This window comes from Crinia signifera, chromosome 8 (genome assembly GCF_055691185.1).
Source record: "Crinia signifera chromosome 8, ASM5569118v1, whole genome shotgun sequence".
NCBI classification, from domain to species: Eukaryota; Metazoa; Chordata; class Amphibia; order Anura; family Myobatrachidae; genus Crinia; species Crinia signifera.
In genome coordinates, this window is record NC_139224.1 from 179,896,829 (window position 1) to 179,914,395 (window position 17,567).

Here is a 17,567-nt window from a genome sequence, read left to right on the forward strand (position 1 = left end):
ACTAGGAGAAGCAGCGGTATAATACTATTACATAGCGCAGGGAAGCAGCGGTATAATACTATGACATCACTAGGAGAAGCAGCGGTATAATATTATGACATAGCGGTGGGAAGCAGCGGTATAATACTATGACATCACTAGGAGACGCAGCGGTATAATACTATGACATAGCGTTGGGAAGCAGCGGTATAATACTATGACATCACTAGGAGAAGCAGCGGTATAATACTATGACATCACTAGGAGAAGCAGCGGTATAATATTACATAGCGCAGAGAAGCAGCGGTATAATACTATGACATCACTAGGAGACGCAGCGGTATAATACTATTGCATAGCGGTGGGAAGCAGCGGTATAATACTATGACATCACTAGGAGAAGCAGCGGTATAATACTATTACATAACGCAGGGAAGCAGCGGTATAATACTATGACATCACTAGAAGCAGCGGTATAATATTATGACATAGCACAGGGAAGCAGCGGTATAATACTATGACATCACTAGGAGACGCAGCGGTATAATACTATTGCATAGCGGTGGGAAGCAGCGGTATAATACTATGACATCACTAGGAGAAGCAGTGGTATAATACTATTACATAGCGGTGGGAAGCCGTGTTATAATACTATGACATCACAAGAAGTGCTTTATGATTTATGCTTAGAAATGATAACGCTGTATATAATATAGATATAGTCACTATCCTGTGCATTGCAGTGGCCACAACCCCTATCATCCCTTGCCTGTACTCACTGCATAGTGACTAAACTACAACTCCCATCATGCTCTGGCTGTATATACTACCTCTTGTGTCTCAGCAAGGAGGGGGGGGCGGGGTCAGTATGTACCGGAGGAGAGTGGGGTGATCGGGGTGGCCCTATCTATTGAGGCTGATTCTAAACACAAATGATTGTTGTGGATGCCGGGTGGCGCAGATTGCGCTTCTCTCCATGTCAGCGTAACACTACATATGTACTAATAATCAGTGGGTTTCCGTGTACTGATCAGCTGTGTAACTATAAGTCCCAGCATTCCATACCTCGGCCACAGTGTATTGACCTGTTTCTGTTTCCATACAGATATCCTGCGCTCCTCCCTGCAGCCGTACAATGTAAGTCAGGGCCTGGTGACCTTGTGGTCTGGTGTAATATGCGTTCCATCGCTATGTATCATCCATCTCATCCTCCATAGGCTGAAGACAGCGACCGCTATAGGACCATTGTGGAGTTTGAGTGCCGGGGGCTGGAGCCTGTAGATTTTCAGCCACAGGTAGATTCTGCAGATGCTGCTGTGAAACTATTGGGAATGTGTGGGTGTACCTGTGTGCGAGCTCTCTGTGCGTGCTCTGTGTGCATGCGAGATCTCTGTGCGCGCACTCTGTATGTGTGTGAGATAGCTCTCTGTATGCGCTCTGTGTGTGAGAGCTCTCTGTACGCGCTCTCTACACATATATGTGTGTGTGTGTGTGCAAGCTCTGTACGTGCTCTGTGTGTGTGCGCGAGCTCTCTGTATTTGCTCTGTGTGTGTGTGTGTGAGCGCGCGCGCTCTCTGTATGCGTCTGTGTGTGTGCGTGAGCTCTCTATGCGCTCTGTGTGTGTGTGTGCGAGCTCTGTACATGCTGTGTGTGAGCTCTGTGTGTGCGCGCTCTCTGTACGCGCTCTGTGTGTGCGAGCTCTCTGTAAGCGCTCTGTGTGTTTGCGAGCTCTCTGTATGCGCTCTGTGTGTGTGAGCTCTCTATGCTCTCTGTGTATGTGTGCAAGCTCTCTGTATGCTCTCTGTGTATGTGTGCAAGCTCTCTGTATGCTCTCTGTGTATGTTTGCGAGATCTCTGTAAGCGCTTTGTGTATGTGTGCGAGATCTATGTATGCTCTCTGTGTATGTGTGCGAGCTCTATGTATGCTCTCTGTGTATGTTTGCGAGATCTCTGTAAGCGCTCTGTGTATGTGTGCGAGCTCTATGTATGCTCTCTGTGTATGTGTGTGAGCTCTCTGTATGCTCTCTGTGTATGTGTGCAAGCTCTCTGTATGCTCTCTGTGTATGTGTGCAAGCTCTCTATGCTCTCTGTGTATGTGTGCAAGCTCTCTGTATGCTCTCTGTGTATGTGTGCAAGCTCTCTGTAAGTGCTTTGTGTATGTGTGCGAGATCTATGTATGCTCTCTGTGTATGTGTGCGAGATCTATGTATGCTCTCTGTGTATGTGTGCGAGCTCTATGTATGCTCTCTGTGTATGTTTGCGAGATCTCTGTAAGCGCTCTGTGTATGTGTGCGAGCTCTATGTATGCTCTCTCTGTATGTGTGCGAGCTCTCTGTAAGCGCTCTGTGTATGTGTGCAAGCTCTCTAAGTGCTTTGTGTATGTGTGCGAGCTCTCTGTAAGCGCTCTGTGTATGTGTGCGAGCTCTCTGTATGCTCTCTGTGTATGTGTGTGAGCTCTCTGTAAGCGCTCTGTGTATGTGTGCAAGCTCTCTGTATGCTCACTGTGTATGTGTGCGAGCTCTCTGTATGCTCTCTATGTATGTGTGCGAGCTCTATGTATGCTCTCTATGTATGTGTGTGAGCTCTCTGTAAGCGCTCTGTGTATGTGTGCGAGCTCTCTGTAAGTGCTTTGTGTATGTGTGCGAGATCTATGTATGCTCTCTGTGTATGTGTGCAAGCTCTCTGTAAGTGCTTTGTGTATGTGTGCGAGATCTATGTATGCTCTCTGTGTATGTGTGCGAGATCTATGTATGCTCTCTGTATGTGTGCGAGCTCTATGTATGCTCTCTGTGTATGTTTGCGAGATCTCTGTAAGCGCTCTGTGTATGTGTGCGAGCTCTATGTATGCTCTCTCTGTATGTGTGCGAGCTCTCTGTAAGCGCTCTGTGTATGTGTGCAAGCTCTCTAAGTGCTTTGTGTATGTGTGCGAGCTCTCTGTAAGCGCTCTGTGTATGTGTGTGAGCTCTCTGTATGCTCTCTGTGTATGTGTGCAAGCTCTCTGTATGCTCTCTGTGTATGTGTGCAAGCTCTCTGTATGCTCTCTGTGTATGTGTGCAAGCTCTCTGTATGCTCTCTGTGTATGTGTGCAAGCTCTCTGTAAGTGCTTTGTGTATGTGTGCGAGATCTATGTATGCTCTCTGTGTATGTGTGCGAGATCTATGTATGCTCTCTGTGTATGTGTGCGAGCTCTATGTATGCTCTCTGTATGTTTGCGAGATCTCTGTAAGCGCTCTGTGTATGTGTGCAAGCTCTATGTATGCTCTCTGTGTATGTGTGCGAGCTCTCTGTAAGCGCTCTGTGTATGTGTGCAAGCTCTCTAAGTGCTTTGTGTATGTGTGCGAGCTCTCTGTAAGCGCTCTGTGTATGTGTGCGAGCTCTCTGTATGCTCTCTGTGTATGTGTGTGAGCTCTCTGTATGCTCTCTGTGTATGTGTGCGAGCTCTCTGTATGCTCACTGTGTATGTGTGCGAGCTCTCTGTATGCTCTCTGTGTATGTGTGCAAGCTCTATGTATGCTCTCTATGTATGTGTGCGAGCTCTCTGTATGCTCTCTGTGTATGTGTGCAAGCTCTATGTATGCTCTCTATGTATGTGTGCGAGATCTATGTATGCTCTCTGTGTATGTGTGCGAGCTCTATGTATGCTCTCTGTGTATGTTTGCGAGATCTCTGTAAGCGCTCTGTGTATGTGTGCGAGCTCTATGTATGCTCTCTGTGTATGTGTGCAAGCTCTCTGTATGCTCTCTGTGTATGTGTGCAAGCTCTCTGTATGCTCTCTGTGTATGTGTGCAAGCTCTCTGTAAGTGCTTTGTGTATGTGTGCGAGATCTATGTATGCTCTCTGTGTATGTGTGCGAGATCTATGTATGCTCTCTGTGTATGTGCGAGCTCTATGTATGCTCTCTGTGTATGTGTGCGAGCTCTCTGTATGCTCTCTGTGTATGTGTGCAAGCTCTCTAAGTGCTTTGTGTATGTGTGCGAGATCTATGTATGCTCTCTGTGTATGTGTGCGAGATCTATGTATGCTCTCTGTGTATGTGTGTGAGCTCTCTGTATGCTCTCTGTGTATGTGTGCAAGCTCTCTGTATGCTCTCTGTGTATGTGTGCAAGCTCTCTGTATGCTCTCTGTGTATGTGTGCAAGCTCTCTGTATGCTCTCTGTGTATGTGTGCAAGCTCTCTGTAAGTGCTTTGTGTATGTGTGCGAGATCTATGTATGCTCTCTGTGTATGTGTGCGAGATCTATGTATGCTCTCTGTGTATGTGTGCGAGATCTATGTATGCTCTCTGTGTATGTGCGAGCTCTATGTATGCTCTCTGTGTATGTTTGCGAGATCTCTGTAAGTGCTTTGTGTATGTGTGCGAGATCTATGTATGCTCTCTGTATGTGTGCGAGATCTATGTATGCTCTCTGTGTATGTGTGCGAGATCTATGTATGCTCTCTGTGTATGTGCGAGCTCTATGTATGCTCTCTGTGTATGTGTGCGAGCTCTCTGTATGCTCTCTGTGTATGTGTGCAAGCTCTCTGTAAGTGCTTTGTGTATGTGTGCGAGATCTATGTATGCTCTCTGTGTATGTGTGCGAGATCTATGTATGCTCTCTGTGTATGTGTGAGAGCTCTCTGTATGCTCTCTGTGTATGTGTGCAAGCTCTCTGTATGCTCTCTGTGTATGTGTGCAAGCTCTCTGTATGCTCTCTGTGTATGTGTGCAAGCTCTCTGTATGCTCTCTGTGTATGTGTGCAAGCTCTCTGTAAGTGCTTTGTGTATGTGTGCGAGATCTATGTATGCTCTCTGTGTATGTGTGCGAGATCTATGTATGCTCTCTGTGTATGTGTGCGAGCTCTATGTATGCTCTCTGTGTATGTTTGCGAGATCTCTGTAAGCGCTCTGTGTATGTGTGCGAGCTCTATGTATGCTCTCTCTGTATGTGTGCGAGCTCTCTGTAAGCGCTCTGTGTATGTGTGCAAGCTCTCTAAGTGCTTTGTGTATGTGTGCGAGCTCTCTGTAAGCGCTCTGTGTATGTGTGCGAGCTCTCTGTAAGTGCTTTGTGTATGTGTGCGAGATCTATGTATGCTCTCTGTGTATGTGTGCAAGCTCTCTGTAAGTGCTTTGTGTATGTGTGCGAGATCTATGTATGCTCTCTGTGTATGTGTGCGAGATCTATGTATGCTCTCTGTGTATGTGTGCGAGCTCTATGTATGCTCTCTGTGTATGTTTGCGAGATCTCTGTAAGCGCTCTGTGTATGTGTGTGAGCTCTCTGTATGCTCTCTGTGTATGTGTGTGAGATCTATGTATGCTCTCTGTGTATGTGTGTTCTCTCTGTGTATGTGTGCGAGCTCTATGTATGCTCTCTGTGTATGTGTGCGAGCTCTATGTATGCTCTCTGTGTATGTGTGCGAGCTCTATGTATGCTCTCTGTGTATGTGTGTGAGCTCTCTGTATGCTCTCTGTGTATGTGTGCAAGCTCTCTGTATGCTCTCTGTGTATGTGTGCGAGCTCTCTGTATGCTCTCTGTGTATGTGTGCGAGCTCTATGTATGCTCTCTGTATGTGTGCGAGCTCTCTGTATGCTCTCTGTGTATGTGTGCAAGCTCTATGTATGCTCTCTGTGTATGTGTGCGAGCTCTATGTATGCGCTCTGTGTATGTGTGCGAGATCTATGTATGCTCTCTGTGTATGTGTGCAAGCTCTCTGTATGCTCTCTGTGTATGTGTGCAAGCTCTCTGTAAGTGCTTTGTGTATGTGTGCGAGATCTATGTATGCTCTCTGTGTATGTGTGCGAGATCTATGTATGCTCTCTGTGTATGTGTGCAAGCTCTCTGTATGCTCTCTGTGTATGTGTGCAAGCTCTCTGTATGCTCTTTGTGTATGTGTGCAAGCTCTCTGTATGCTCTCTGTGTATGTGTGCAAGCTCTCTGTATGCTCTCTGTGTATGTGTGCAAGCTCTCTGTAAGTGCTTTGTGTATGTGTGCGAGATCTATGTATGCTCTCTGTGTATGTGTGCGAGATCTATGTATGCTCTCTGTGTATGTGTGTGAGCTCTCTATATGCTCTCTGTGTATGTGTGCAAGCTCTCTGTATGCTCTCTGTGTATGTGTGCAAGCTCTCTGTATGCTCTCTGTGTATGTTTGCAAGCTCTCTGTATGCTCTCTGTGTATGTGTGCAAGCTCTCTGTAAGTGCTTTGTGTATGTGTGCGAGATCTATGTATGCTCTCTGTGTATGTGTGCGAGATCTATGTATGCTCTCTGTGTATGTGTGCGAGCTCTATGTATGCTCTCTGTGTATGTTTGCGAGATCTCTGTAAGTGCTTTGTGTATGTGTGCGAGATCTATGTATGCTCTCTGTATGTGTGCGAGATCTATGTATGCTCTCTGTGTATGTGTGCGAGATCTATGTATGCTCTCTGTGTATGTGCGAGCTCTATGTATGCTCTCTGTGTATGTTTGCGAGATCTCTGTAAGTGCTTTGTGTATGTGTGCGAGATCTATGTATGCTCTCTGTATGTGTGCGAGATCTATGTATGCTCTCTGTGTATGTGTGCGAGATCTATGTATGCTCTCTGTGTATGTGCGAGCTCTATGTATGCTCTCTGTGTATGTGTGCGAGCTCTCTGTATGCTCTCTGTGTATGTGTGCAAGCTCTCTGTAAGTGCTTTGTGTATGTGTGCGAGATCTATGTATGCTCTCTGTGTATGTGTGCGAGATCTATGTATGCTCTCTGTGTATTTGTGTGAGCTCTCTGTATGCTCTCTGTGTATGTGTGCAAGCTCTCTGTATGCTCTCTGTGTATGTGTGCAAGCTCTCTGTATGCTCTCTGTGTATGTGTGCAAGCTCTCTGTATGCTCTCTGTGTATGTGTGCAAGCTCTCTAAGTGCTTTGTGTATGTGTGCGAGATCTATGTATGCTCTCTGTGTATGTGTGCGAGATCTATGTATGCTCTCTGTGTATGTGTGCGAGCTCTATGTATGCTCTCTGTGTATGTTTGCGAGATCTCTGTAAGCGCTCTGTGTATGTGTGCGAGCTCTATGTATGCTCTCTCTGTATGTGTGCGAGCTCTCTGTAAGCGCTTTGTGTATGTGTGCAAGCTCTCTAAGTGCTCTGTGTATGTGTGCGAGCTCTCTGTAAGCGCTCTGTGTATGTGTGCGAGCTCTCTGTAAGTGCTTTGTGTATGTGTGCGAGATCTATGTATGCTCTCTGTGTATGTGTGCAAGCTCTCTGTAAGTGCTTTGTGTATGTGTGCGAGATCTATGTATGCTCTCTGTGTATGTGTGCGAGATCTATGTATGCTCTCTGTGTATGTGTGCGAGCTCTATGTATGCTCTCTGTGTATGTTTGCGAGATCTCTGTAAGCGCTCTGTGTATGTGTGTGAGCTCTCTGTATGCTCTCTGTGTATGTGTGTGAGATCTATGTATGCTCTCTGTGTATGTGTGTTCTCTCTGTGTATGTGTGCGAGCTCTATGTATGCTCTCTGTGTATGTGTGCGAGCTCTATGTATGCTCTCTGTGTATGTGTGCGAGCTCTATGTATGCTCTCTGTGTATGTGTGTGAGCTCTCTGTATGCTCTCTGTGTATGTGTGCGAGCTCTCTGTATGCTCTCTGTGTATGTGTGCGAGCTCTCTGTATGCTCTCTGTGTATGTGTGCGAGCTCTATGTATGCTCTCTGTGTATGTGTGCGAGCTCTCTGTATGCTCTCTGTGTATGTGTGCAAGCTCTATGTATGCTCTCTGTGTATGTGTGCGAGCTCTATGTATGCGCTCTGTGTATGTGTGTGAGATCTATGTATGCTCTCTGTGTATGTGTGCAAGCTCTCTGTATGCTCTCTGTGTATGTGTGCAAGCTCTCTGTAAGTGCTTTGTGTATGTGTGCGAGATCTATGTATGCTCTCTGTGTATGTGTGCGAGATCTATGTATGCTCTCTGTGTATGTGTGCGAGCTCTATGTATGCTCTCTGTGTATGTTTGCGAGATCTCTGTAAGCGCTCTGTGTATGTGTGCGAGCTCTATGTATGCTCTCTGTGTATGTGTGCGAGCTCTCTGTAAGCGCTCTGTGTATGTGTGCAAGCTCTCTAAGTGCTTTGTGTATGTGTGCGAGCTCTCTGTAAGCGCTCTGTGTATGTGTGCGAGCTCTCTGTATGCTCTCTGTGTATGTGTGTGAGCTCTCTGTATGCTCTCTGTATATGTGTGCGAGCTCTCTGTATGCTCACTGTGTATGTGTGCGAGCTCTCTGTATGCTCTCTGTGTATGTGTGCAAGCTCTATGTATGCTCTCTATGTATGTGTGCGAGCTCTCTGTATGCTCTCTGTGTATGTGTGTGAGCTCTCTGTATGCTCTCTGTGTATGTGTGCGAGCTCTGTATGCTCACTGTGTATGTGTGCGAGCTCTCTGTATGCTCTCTGTGTATGTGTGCAAGCTCTATGTATGCTCTCTATGTATGTGTGCGAGCTCTATGTATGCTCTCTATGTATGTGTGTGAGCTCTCTGTATGCTCTCTGTGTATGTGTGCGAGCTCTCTGTATGCTCTCTGTGTATGTGTGCGAGTTCTATGTATGCTCTCTGTGTAAGTGTGTGAGCTCTCTGTATGCTCTCTGTGTATGTGTGTGAGATCTATGTATGCTCTCTGTGTATGTGTGTTCTCTCTGTGTATGTGTGCGAGCTCTATGTATGCTCTCTGTGTATGTGTGCGAGATCTATGTATGCTCTCTGTGTATGTGTGCGAGCTCTCTGTATGCTCTCTGTGTATGTGTGTGAGATCTCTGTATGCTCTCTGTGTATGTTTGCAAGATCTCTGTAAGCGCTCTGTGTATGTGTGCGAGCTCTATGTATGCTCTCTGTGTATGTGTGCTCTCTGTGTATGTGTGCGAGCTCTCTGTAAGCGCTCTATGTATGTGTGCGAGCTCTCTGTATGCTCTCTGTGTATGTGTGCGAGCTCTCTGTATGCTCTCTGTGTAAGTGTGTGAGCTCTCTGTATGCTCTCTGTGTATGTGTGTGAGATCTATGTATGCTCTCTGTGTATGTGTGCGAGCTCTATGTATGCTCTCTGTGTATGTGTGCGAGCTCTATGTATGCTCTCTGTGTATGTGTGCGAGCTCTATGTATGCTCTCTGTGTATGTGTGTGAGATCTATGTATGCTCTCTGTGTATGTGTGTGAGCTCTCTGTATGCTCTCTGTGTATGTGTGTGAGATCTATGTATGCTCTCTGTGTATGTGTGCGAGCTCTATGTATGCTCTCTGTGTATGTGTGCGAGCTCTATGTATGCTCTCTGTGTATGTGTGCGAGCTCTATGTATGCTCTCTGTGTATGTGTGCGAGCTCTCTATGCTCTCTGTGTATGTGTGCGAGCTCTATGTATGCTCTCTGTGTATGTGTGAGAGCTCTCTGTATGCTCTCTGTGTATGTGTGCAAGCTCTCTGTATGCTCTCTGTGTATGTGTGCAAGCTCTCTGTATGCTCTCTGTGTATGTGTGCGAGCTCTGTGTATGTGTGTGAGATCTATGTATGCTCTCTGTATGTGTGCGAGCTCTCTGTGTATGTGTGTTCTCTCTGTGTATGTGTGTGAGCTCTCTGTATGCTCTCTGTGTATGTGTGTGAGCTCTCTGTATGCTCTCTGTGTATGTGTGCGAGCTCTCTGTATGCTCTCTGTGTGTGAGCTCTCTGTAAGCGCTCTGTCTATGTGTGTGAGCTCTCTGTAAGCGCTCTGTCTATGTGTGTGAGCTCTCTTTGTGTGCACGCTCTGTAATGTATGTACCATTTGATAGCAGGATTTCCTGAGTAATTCTGGCCATGTGATCTGTAATGTACATGGCTGTAGCGCAGCTTCCGTGACCCTTTCCTGATCTCTCTCTACCCTGTTGTACATTGTTCCCTAATCCCTTTATTAGATTAGAGATTAGTCGCTGTTCTGTTACCGTGGTATTACGTGGTGCACTCGTTACTGTGACAGAGATCCCTCCATGCTAGGTCTGTACCATATGTCCCTGGCAATGTGCTGGGGCTATAAACACATTGGGGAAAATTTACTTAGATTTGAAAATACGGCCGATGCCAGGTACGAATCCATACTACTGGCATTGGTGGCATTTTCGGAAAAATACCCCCTCCCCCCTCTCTTATCCCGTCTGTTTCTCACTCCCCCCCCCCCCCCCCCCCCCACACACACTACCCGCCTCTCCCCCCTCTTATACCGTCTGTTTCTCACTCTGCCTCACCCCTACCCATCTATCTCCCCATTTATCCCATCTGTGCCTCTCTCTGCGTCCCCACCCAACTCGCTCCTGGTTCCTGCGGGGCTCTGGGTTCATTCCACGAGGTCTGTGGGTGCGTCTTAGGCTGTTAGGGGCGGTGCAACAGCTGAGAAAATTTGCAAAGCGGCAAATTGGTTGTCCGCCAATACCTTCTTGCACTTTTACGCATTTGATACATTTGCCTCCGAGGACTCGGGTGTTGGCCAGAGTGTACTTGCTGAGGCACAGGCGCGTTCCCACCCCTGGAACCTAGGTGGCTGCTTTAGGATGTGCCCTTCTGCTCCATGGGAGGGTTCGGTCCTCCCTGAGTTTGCCTTAGGACACCTGCGTTACGGTTTGACAGGTGTACCGCCTCTGACATGTCCCGAAGAATAAAAGGAGATTTATGTCTTACCTGTTAAATGTCTTTCTTTGATGACGTCAGGGGCCACAGGGATCCCTCCCTGCTGCGCCTGCTTTGGTTCTGTTAATGTTGTAGTTACCTAGTTCCTCTGTGCATACTAGAATGAGTTCAGAATGTGTTTCTGTATGGTGCTTCTCTTCCTTCTCTCTTTTCTTATTGAAAACGGAGCTTCCAGGCCTGGAGGCAGGGTAGAGGAGGGGAAGAGCCTGGTCGGCAGGAAGAAGTTTAACCTTTCTGGTTCTTGAATGCTTTCTCTCCCACTCCACTACCCAGCGTTAGCCCTGTGGCCCTCAACGTCCTCGAAGAAAGAGATTTAACATGAAAGAATTTTTCTTATCTGTGTCTCGCTCTCTGCGCCCTGCACCAGTCTCTCTCCCCCTCTTATCCTGTCTGTGTCTCACTCTCAGCACCCTGCACCAGTCTCTCCCCCCTCTCTTATCCCATCTGTGTCTCACTCTCTGCGCCCTGCACCAGTCTCCCCCTCTTATCCAGTCTGTGTCTCACTCTCTGAACCCTGCACCAGTCTCTCCCCCTCTTATCATGTCTGTGTCTCACTCTCTGCGCCCTGCACCAGTCTCTCCCCCTCTCTGATCCCATCTGTGTCTTACTCTCTGCTCCCTGCACCAGGTTCTCCCCCTCTTATCCCTTCTGTGTCTCACTCTCTGCACCCTGCACCAGTCTCTCCCCCTCTTATCCCGTCTGTGTCTCACTCTCTGCGCCCTGCACCAGTCTCTCCCCCTCTCTTATCCCGTCTGTGTCTCCCTCTGCACCCTGCACCAGTCTCTCCCCCCTCTCTTATTCCATCTGTGTCTCACTCTCTGCGCCTTGCACCAGTCTCCCCCTCTTATCCAGTCTGTCTCACTCTCTGCACCCTGCACCAGTCTCTCCCCCTCTCTTATCCCGTCTGTGTCTCACTCTCTGGGCCCTGCACCAGTCTCTCCCCCTCTCTTATCCCATCTGTGTCTCACTCCATGCACCCTGCACCAGTCTCCCCCTCTTATCCCTCTCTGCACCCTGCACCAGTCTCCCCCTCTTATCCAGTCTGTGTTTCACTCTCTGCACCAGTCTCTCCCCCTCTTATCCCATCTGTGTCTCGCTCTCTGCGCCCTGCACCAGTCTCTCCCCCTCTCTTATCCCGTCTGTGTCTCACTCTCTGCACCCTGCACCATTCTCTCCCTCTTATCCCGTCTGTGTCTCACTCTCTGCGCCCTGCACCAGTCTCTCCCTCTTATCCCGTCGGTGTCTCACTCTCTGCGGCCTACACCAGTCTCTCCCCCTCTTATCCCGTCTGTGTCTCACTCTCTGCGCCCTGCACCAGTCTCTCCCCCTCTCTTATCCCGTCTGTGTCTCACGCTGTGCGCCCTGCACCAATCTCTCCCCCTCTCTTATCCCGTCTGTGTCTCACTCTCTGCGCCCTGCACCAGTCTCTCCCCCTCTCTTATCCCGTCTGTGTCTCACTCTCTGCGCCCTGCACCAGTCTCTCCCCCCTCTTATCCCTTCTGTCTCACTCTCTGCACCCTGCACCAGTCTCTCGCCCTCTCTTATCCCGTCTGTGTCTCACTCTCTGCGCCCTGCACCAGTCTCTCCCCCTCTCTTATCCCGTCTGTGTCTCACTCTCTGCACCCTGCACCAGTCTCTCGCCCTCTCTTATCCCGTCTGTGTCTCACTCTCTGCGCCCTGCACCAGTCTCTCCCCCTCTTATCCCATCTGTGTCTCACTCTCTGCGCCCTGCACCAGTCTCTCCCCCTCTCTTATCCCGTCTGTGTCTCACTCTCTGCGCCCTGCACCAGTCTCTCCCCCTCTTATCCCATCTGTGTCTCACTCTGTGTCCCCACCTATCTCTCCCCCTCTTATACCTTCTGTGTCTCACTCTCTGCGCCCTGCACCAGTCTCTCCCCCTCTCTTATCCCATCTGTGTCTCACTCTCTGCGCCCTGCACCAGTCTCTCCCCCTCTCTTATCCCTTCTGTGTCTCACTCTCTGCGCCCTGCACCAGTCTCTCCCCCCTCTCTTATCCCTTCTGTGTCTCACTCTCTGCGCCCTGCACCAGTCTCTCCCCCTCTCTTATCCCGTCTGTGTCTCACTCTCTGCGCCCTGCACCAGTCTCTCCCCCTCTCTTATCCCGTCTGTGTCTCACTCTCTGCGCCCTGCACCAGTCTCTCCCCCTCTTATCCCATCTGTGTCTCACTCTGTGTCCCCACCTATCTCTCCCCCTCTTATCCCTTCTGTGTCTCACTCTCTGCGCCCTGCACCAGTCTCTCCCCCTCTCTTATCCCGTCTGTGTCTCACTCTCTGCGCCCTGCACCAGTCTCTCCCCCTCTCTTATCCCGTCTGTGTCTCACTCTCTGCGCCCTGCACCAGTCTCTCCCCCTCTTATCCCATCTGTGTCTCACTCTGTGTCCCCACCTATCTCTCCCCCTCTTATCCCGTCTGTGTCTCACTCTCAGCGCCCTGCACCAGTCTCTCCCCCCCTCTTATCCCTTCTGTCTCACTCTCAGCACCCTGCACCAGTCTCTCGCCCTCTCTTATCCCGTCTGTGTCTCACTCTCTGCGCCCTGCACCAGTCTCTCCTCCTCTCTTATCCCGTCTGTGTCTCACTCTCAGCGCCCTGCACCAGTCTTTCCCCCCCTCTTATCCCTTCTGTCTCACTCTCTGCACCCTGCACTAGTCTCTCCCTCTTATCCCGTCGGTGTCTCACTCTCTGCGCCCTACACCAGTCTCTCCCCCTCTTATCCCGTCTGTCTCACTCTCTGCGCCCTGCACCAGTCTCTCCCCCTCTCTTATCCCGTCTGTGTCTCACGCTGTGCGCCCTGCACCAAACTCTCCCCCTCTCTTATCCCGTCTGTGTCTCACTCTCTGCGCCCCGCACCAGTCTCTCTCCCTCTTATCCCGTCTGTGTCTCACTCTCAGCGCCCTGCACCAGTCTCTCCCCCTGTCTTATCCCGTCTGTGTCTCAATCTCTGCGCCCTGCACCAGTCTCTCCCCCTCTTATCCTGTCTGTTTCTCATTCTCTGTGCCCACTGTCTCTCTCCCCCTCTTCCTACTCAGTAAGAAGTCAGTGCAATGATAGATCTCTAAATACAATTACTATTGTGTGTGTCATCCCGCAGGCTGGATTTGCTGCAGAAGGAGCAGACACTGGCACCCCCTTCACCGATATTAACCTGCAGGAAAAGGTTTGTGCGTCATGTGTGAGATAACACTGGCCAGCCAGTAGGGGACGACAAAGTCCGATTACATCCTCATAGCCCCAACATCACAAGTAGCTGCATCCCTAATTGCCCAGTCTGTATGCCACCACACCAGGACTTTGTATTGGATCCATGGTATGTATGCTATAGTCAGCAATAGCACCAGCATTCATTCCACAGACATTGACATCACATTACTAAACCTTTATGAAGTCATGCAAACATTCATTATACGATAAAGTGGCAGCTTCTGTAACCAATGGCATCACATCCCAGCATGCACCGACTTCAGGCTGATATTCAGCAATTCTGTGACTCTGGACTAAATTGCAATTCTAGCTGCGTCCATTAAGCCAATACAATGTACAATAAGCATCAGGATAGAGTCCATGTCATCCTTCTGCTGTGGGACTGCTGCATGGCATCACCGTATAACCCTGTGCATCCTTCTGTCACCCCCAGGACTGGACGGATTATGACGAGAAGGCGCGGGAGTCGGTGGGAGTGTACGAGGTGTCACATCAGTTTAAGAAATGTTAGCTGTTGTGGTGATCTGTTGGAAAGCTTTCCGCTCACAGCCCGGGGTCTGCGCAGATCTGCAGACACCACATTAAAGACCTGTAAATCCTCCAGTGGGTTTGTGTCTGGATTTACAGTTACAATTCTATTATTTATTGTAAATAAAAGTTGGCGCAGTCTGTGTACGTTCCCGTGTTCCGCCATTGCCAAACACCATGCACATTATATTTGTTCTGCAGCCAAAACTTTAGTTCTCAAACACACATTGGGGCAGATTCAATTTCTCGCTGTGTCCACTAGGTGGGTGACTATACCCCTGGGTAGCTCTACCTGCCTGCGTGAGAAGGGTCTTATTCATTTTCGGATGCAGAAGTATGAGAATTGGAAATCAGCTGCTGCACATAAAGATATGGTGACTGTACGCTGTCCTTAGTATTCTGCATTGTTTGAGAATGGACAATAACATTTATATGAAAGGATCACTTGTGTAGCAGAATAGTAAGTGACTTTGTGCGCGAACACCGGTGACCGTGAGAGGAAAACCCTCTTCCTTACTGTATATGGGGTGAAAGGGAGTAAATACACAAACCCAAACAAATCCTTATCTTACGTGTCTTCGCCTCCATTAATATATATGGTGGAGACATGGACAGAGATAGAAATCCAGATAGTATAATATTGTACGGATAACAGAGTTATTTATACATTAGTAGCGAATACAATAAAATATCAATGGAAATATGGAGACAAGGGATCATGTACAATAAAAAAAGACTGCTGGGACGTGTCTTAGTCTATTGGGAATGGAGGGTCACCAGATGATGTAACAGTGCTGCCTGAGGAAGGGACAATTAGTCCCCTATACGCGTTGCAGGAGACTGGAGTGTCACCTTTGGAAGGAGAAGCCCAGTGTTGTGTGTTTGAAGCACATGAAGGCCAGGTTTATCCGGAGAACCAGGGGTACCTTGAGGAAGAAAAGATCTTTCCTACAGGCGTTCTAACCACCATCATCTGGTAGCCCTCCATTCCCAATCTCTGTCCATGTCTCCTTCATATATATTAATAGAGGTGAAGACACATAAGATAGGATTTGTTTGGGTTTGTGTATTTACTCCCTTTCACCCCATATACAGTAAGGAAGAGGGTTTTCCTCTCACGGTCACCGGTGTACTATTCTGCTACACAAGTGATGCATTTAGTTACTAAGAGAGTAACTTCAGTGACGAGTGCTGCAGACACCAAATTCAGCGCCATAGAGTATAGAGGAGATTTATGTCTTACCTGTTAAATCTCTTTCTGTGAGGACGTCAGGGGCCACCGGGATAACAGTGGGTAGAGAGTGGGTCACGAACCGTTCCAGCACCTGAAAGGTTAAACTTCTGGCTGCTCACAGTTAGGGTGGGATTTATTAAAATACATCGCTGCGCTGTCATCGCATATGTATTAATGGTACTTGTTTCCTAGCATGGCGCCTGCAATAAAGATTGTATCCATCGGGTCCTAAAAAATTGCGTAGATCACATCGCATGCAATGGACGCGATTTTTACATTGGAATCAATGTAAAATGGTCCCTGAGACCCGATTTTACATTACATTTCTCTTTCAATGGTCCTGGTGACACAGCTCAACACTGGGATGTAGGAGGGTCCGAAGGAGCCAGGCACCTATCCTAAAGCTTTAGAGGGTAGGCTCCTCCCCTACTGCATCCCTGGACTCTTCAGTTCGTGTTAGGTGCCCACTGGAGTGGGTGCTATTCTAAAGGGCTGCGGGAGCAGTCGAAGAAATAGAGTAGTTAGGGAATTTTTATTGTTTTATTAACTTTCACCCTAGCTAGGTAGGCACAGTGTGAGGATTCTCATAGTGAATCCTCACACTGCTAGCGCAGCAGGAGCTGACAGAAGCGCGTCCTGTCAGCTCACTGTGCACAGGGGAGACGCTGTCTGGTCTCCCTGTGCAGCGCTCTTAGCCTCTATTAAGAGGCTGCCTGGGCTCCGGAGTATCCTGAAACCGGCTCCACGTTTAGGTGGGGATCATGGGGGACAGGCGCTCCGTGATGACGGCGGCCATTTTATGCGGAGCTTACACGCTGAGCTCCTATATGAGAGGACAGCAGCGTTGTGACAGGCATGTTCCAAGTGGTCCCCAATTGAGGGGGAGACACTGGAACTAGGAAATCCTACCTAAGGAGCGGCTGGCTGGGGGTGGTTGGCGCCAAAAGGTCACGGACCCCGCAGCAGCAGGGACTTTTGGTCTCTTCCTTCACTCTGACTTTGGCGCCTTTCAGAATGCTTGCAGCGGAGTTGAGCTGGCTTACAGATCCTGGCAGAGTGTTTGGATTTCCTGGGCATCGTTTCCCCGCAGCTGAAACCAACAGACAGCTAAGTGACTGAGTGCATTAAACCTGTATGATCGCTGGTACATTGTATGCACTGTATGTATATATATATATATATATATATATATATATATATATATATATATATATCACTTTTCATCATGTCTGAGCAACATGCTGTGGTTTTGGGGGAGGGAGCCCTTATTGCACTGAGCGCGTGTAATGTATGCACACAGAAATTTGTCCCTGAGCAGATGGCCAAGGGGGGCTTATGTAATACTTGCGCTGCTGTGAGACCCATGGGGAGTGAACCTCAGAGGGCAGAGCAGATTGAACCCGCGTGGGCCAGTGCCCTAGGCAGGTCAGTGAACGCTTTGGTGCAGCTACTGGACAGACAGAGTGATGTCTTGGTAGAATCCCAGAGACCTATGCCATCATCTCAGCAGTCCTCTGGCTCCTTGCCTCTTACCCAGGCAGATCCTGCCTTTATTCAGGTGATGCAGGATACTGCTAGGGGGATCAACAGGTTTAGTGAGATACTAGACAAGATTGATGTTGATGTTGCAGGGACCCCTAAAAGGTCTTATGCTATGCCTACATTGGTAGATGAGGAGGAGGGAGCGTATACTGACATCCCCTGGGATCAGGGTGATGATTTTGAAGAGACCTCTTCTGCAGGAGTAGAGGATCTTATTGTAGCTGTGAAACAGGCTTTGAAACTGTCAGTGGAGGATAAAACTCCTGCTAAAGGTGTGTTTAAGCGACAGCGTAAGGAGGCTGTTACCTTTCCTTCGGATGAAGGTTTACAGGAATTGTTGGAAGGGGCTTGGAAAACCCCTGATAAGAGGCTGCAAATGCCTAAGAGATTCCTTAGTCTGTACCCCATGCCAGAGTCTCATGCGG

General features: G+C 48.6%; 1 protein-coding gene across 3 annotated transcripts in view; it reads left to right on the plus strand.

Moving 5' to 3' along the window:
* CZIB (CXXC motif containing zinc binding protein) overlaps positions 1–15,082 on the plus strand; it is a 37,642-nt gene extending 22,560 nt beyond the window's left edge. Inside the window, exons 5-8 of one of the 3 annotated variants that reach the window (XM_083157913.1) lie at positions 1,085–1,116; positions 1,197–1,274; positions 13,729–13,794; positions 14,272–14,509. In XM_083157913.1, the coding sequence (XP_083014039.1) occupies positions 1,085–1,116; positions 1,197–1,274; positions 13,729–13,794; positions 14,272–14,349 (254 nt within the window). In that variant the 3' untranslated portion in view covers positions 14,350–14,509. Of the gene's footprint in view, positions 1–1,084; positions 1,117–1,196; positions 1,275–13,728; positions 13,795–14,271 lie in introns of all 3 variants that reach the window. The other 2 variants (XM_083157914.1, XM_083157915.1) reach the window with 2 other exon arrangements.
* The last annotated feature ends 2,485 nt before the right edge of the window (positions 15,083–17,567 follow it).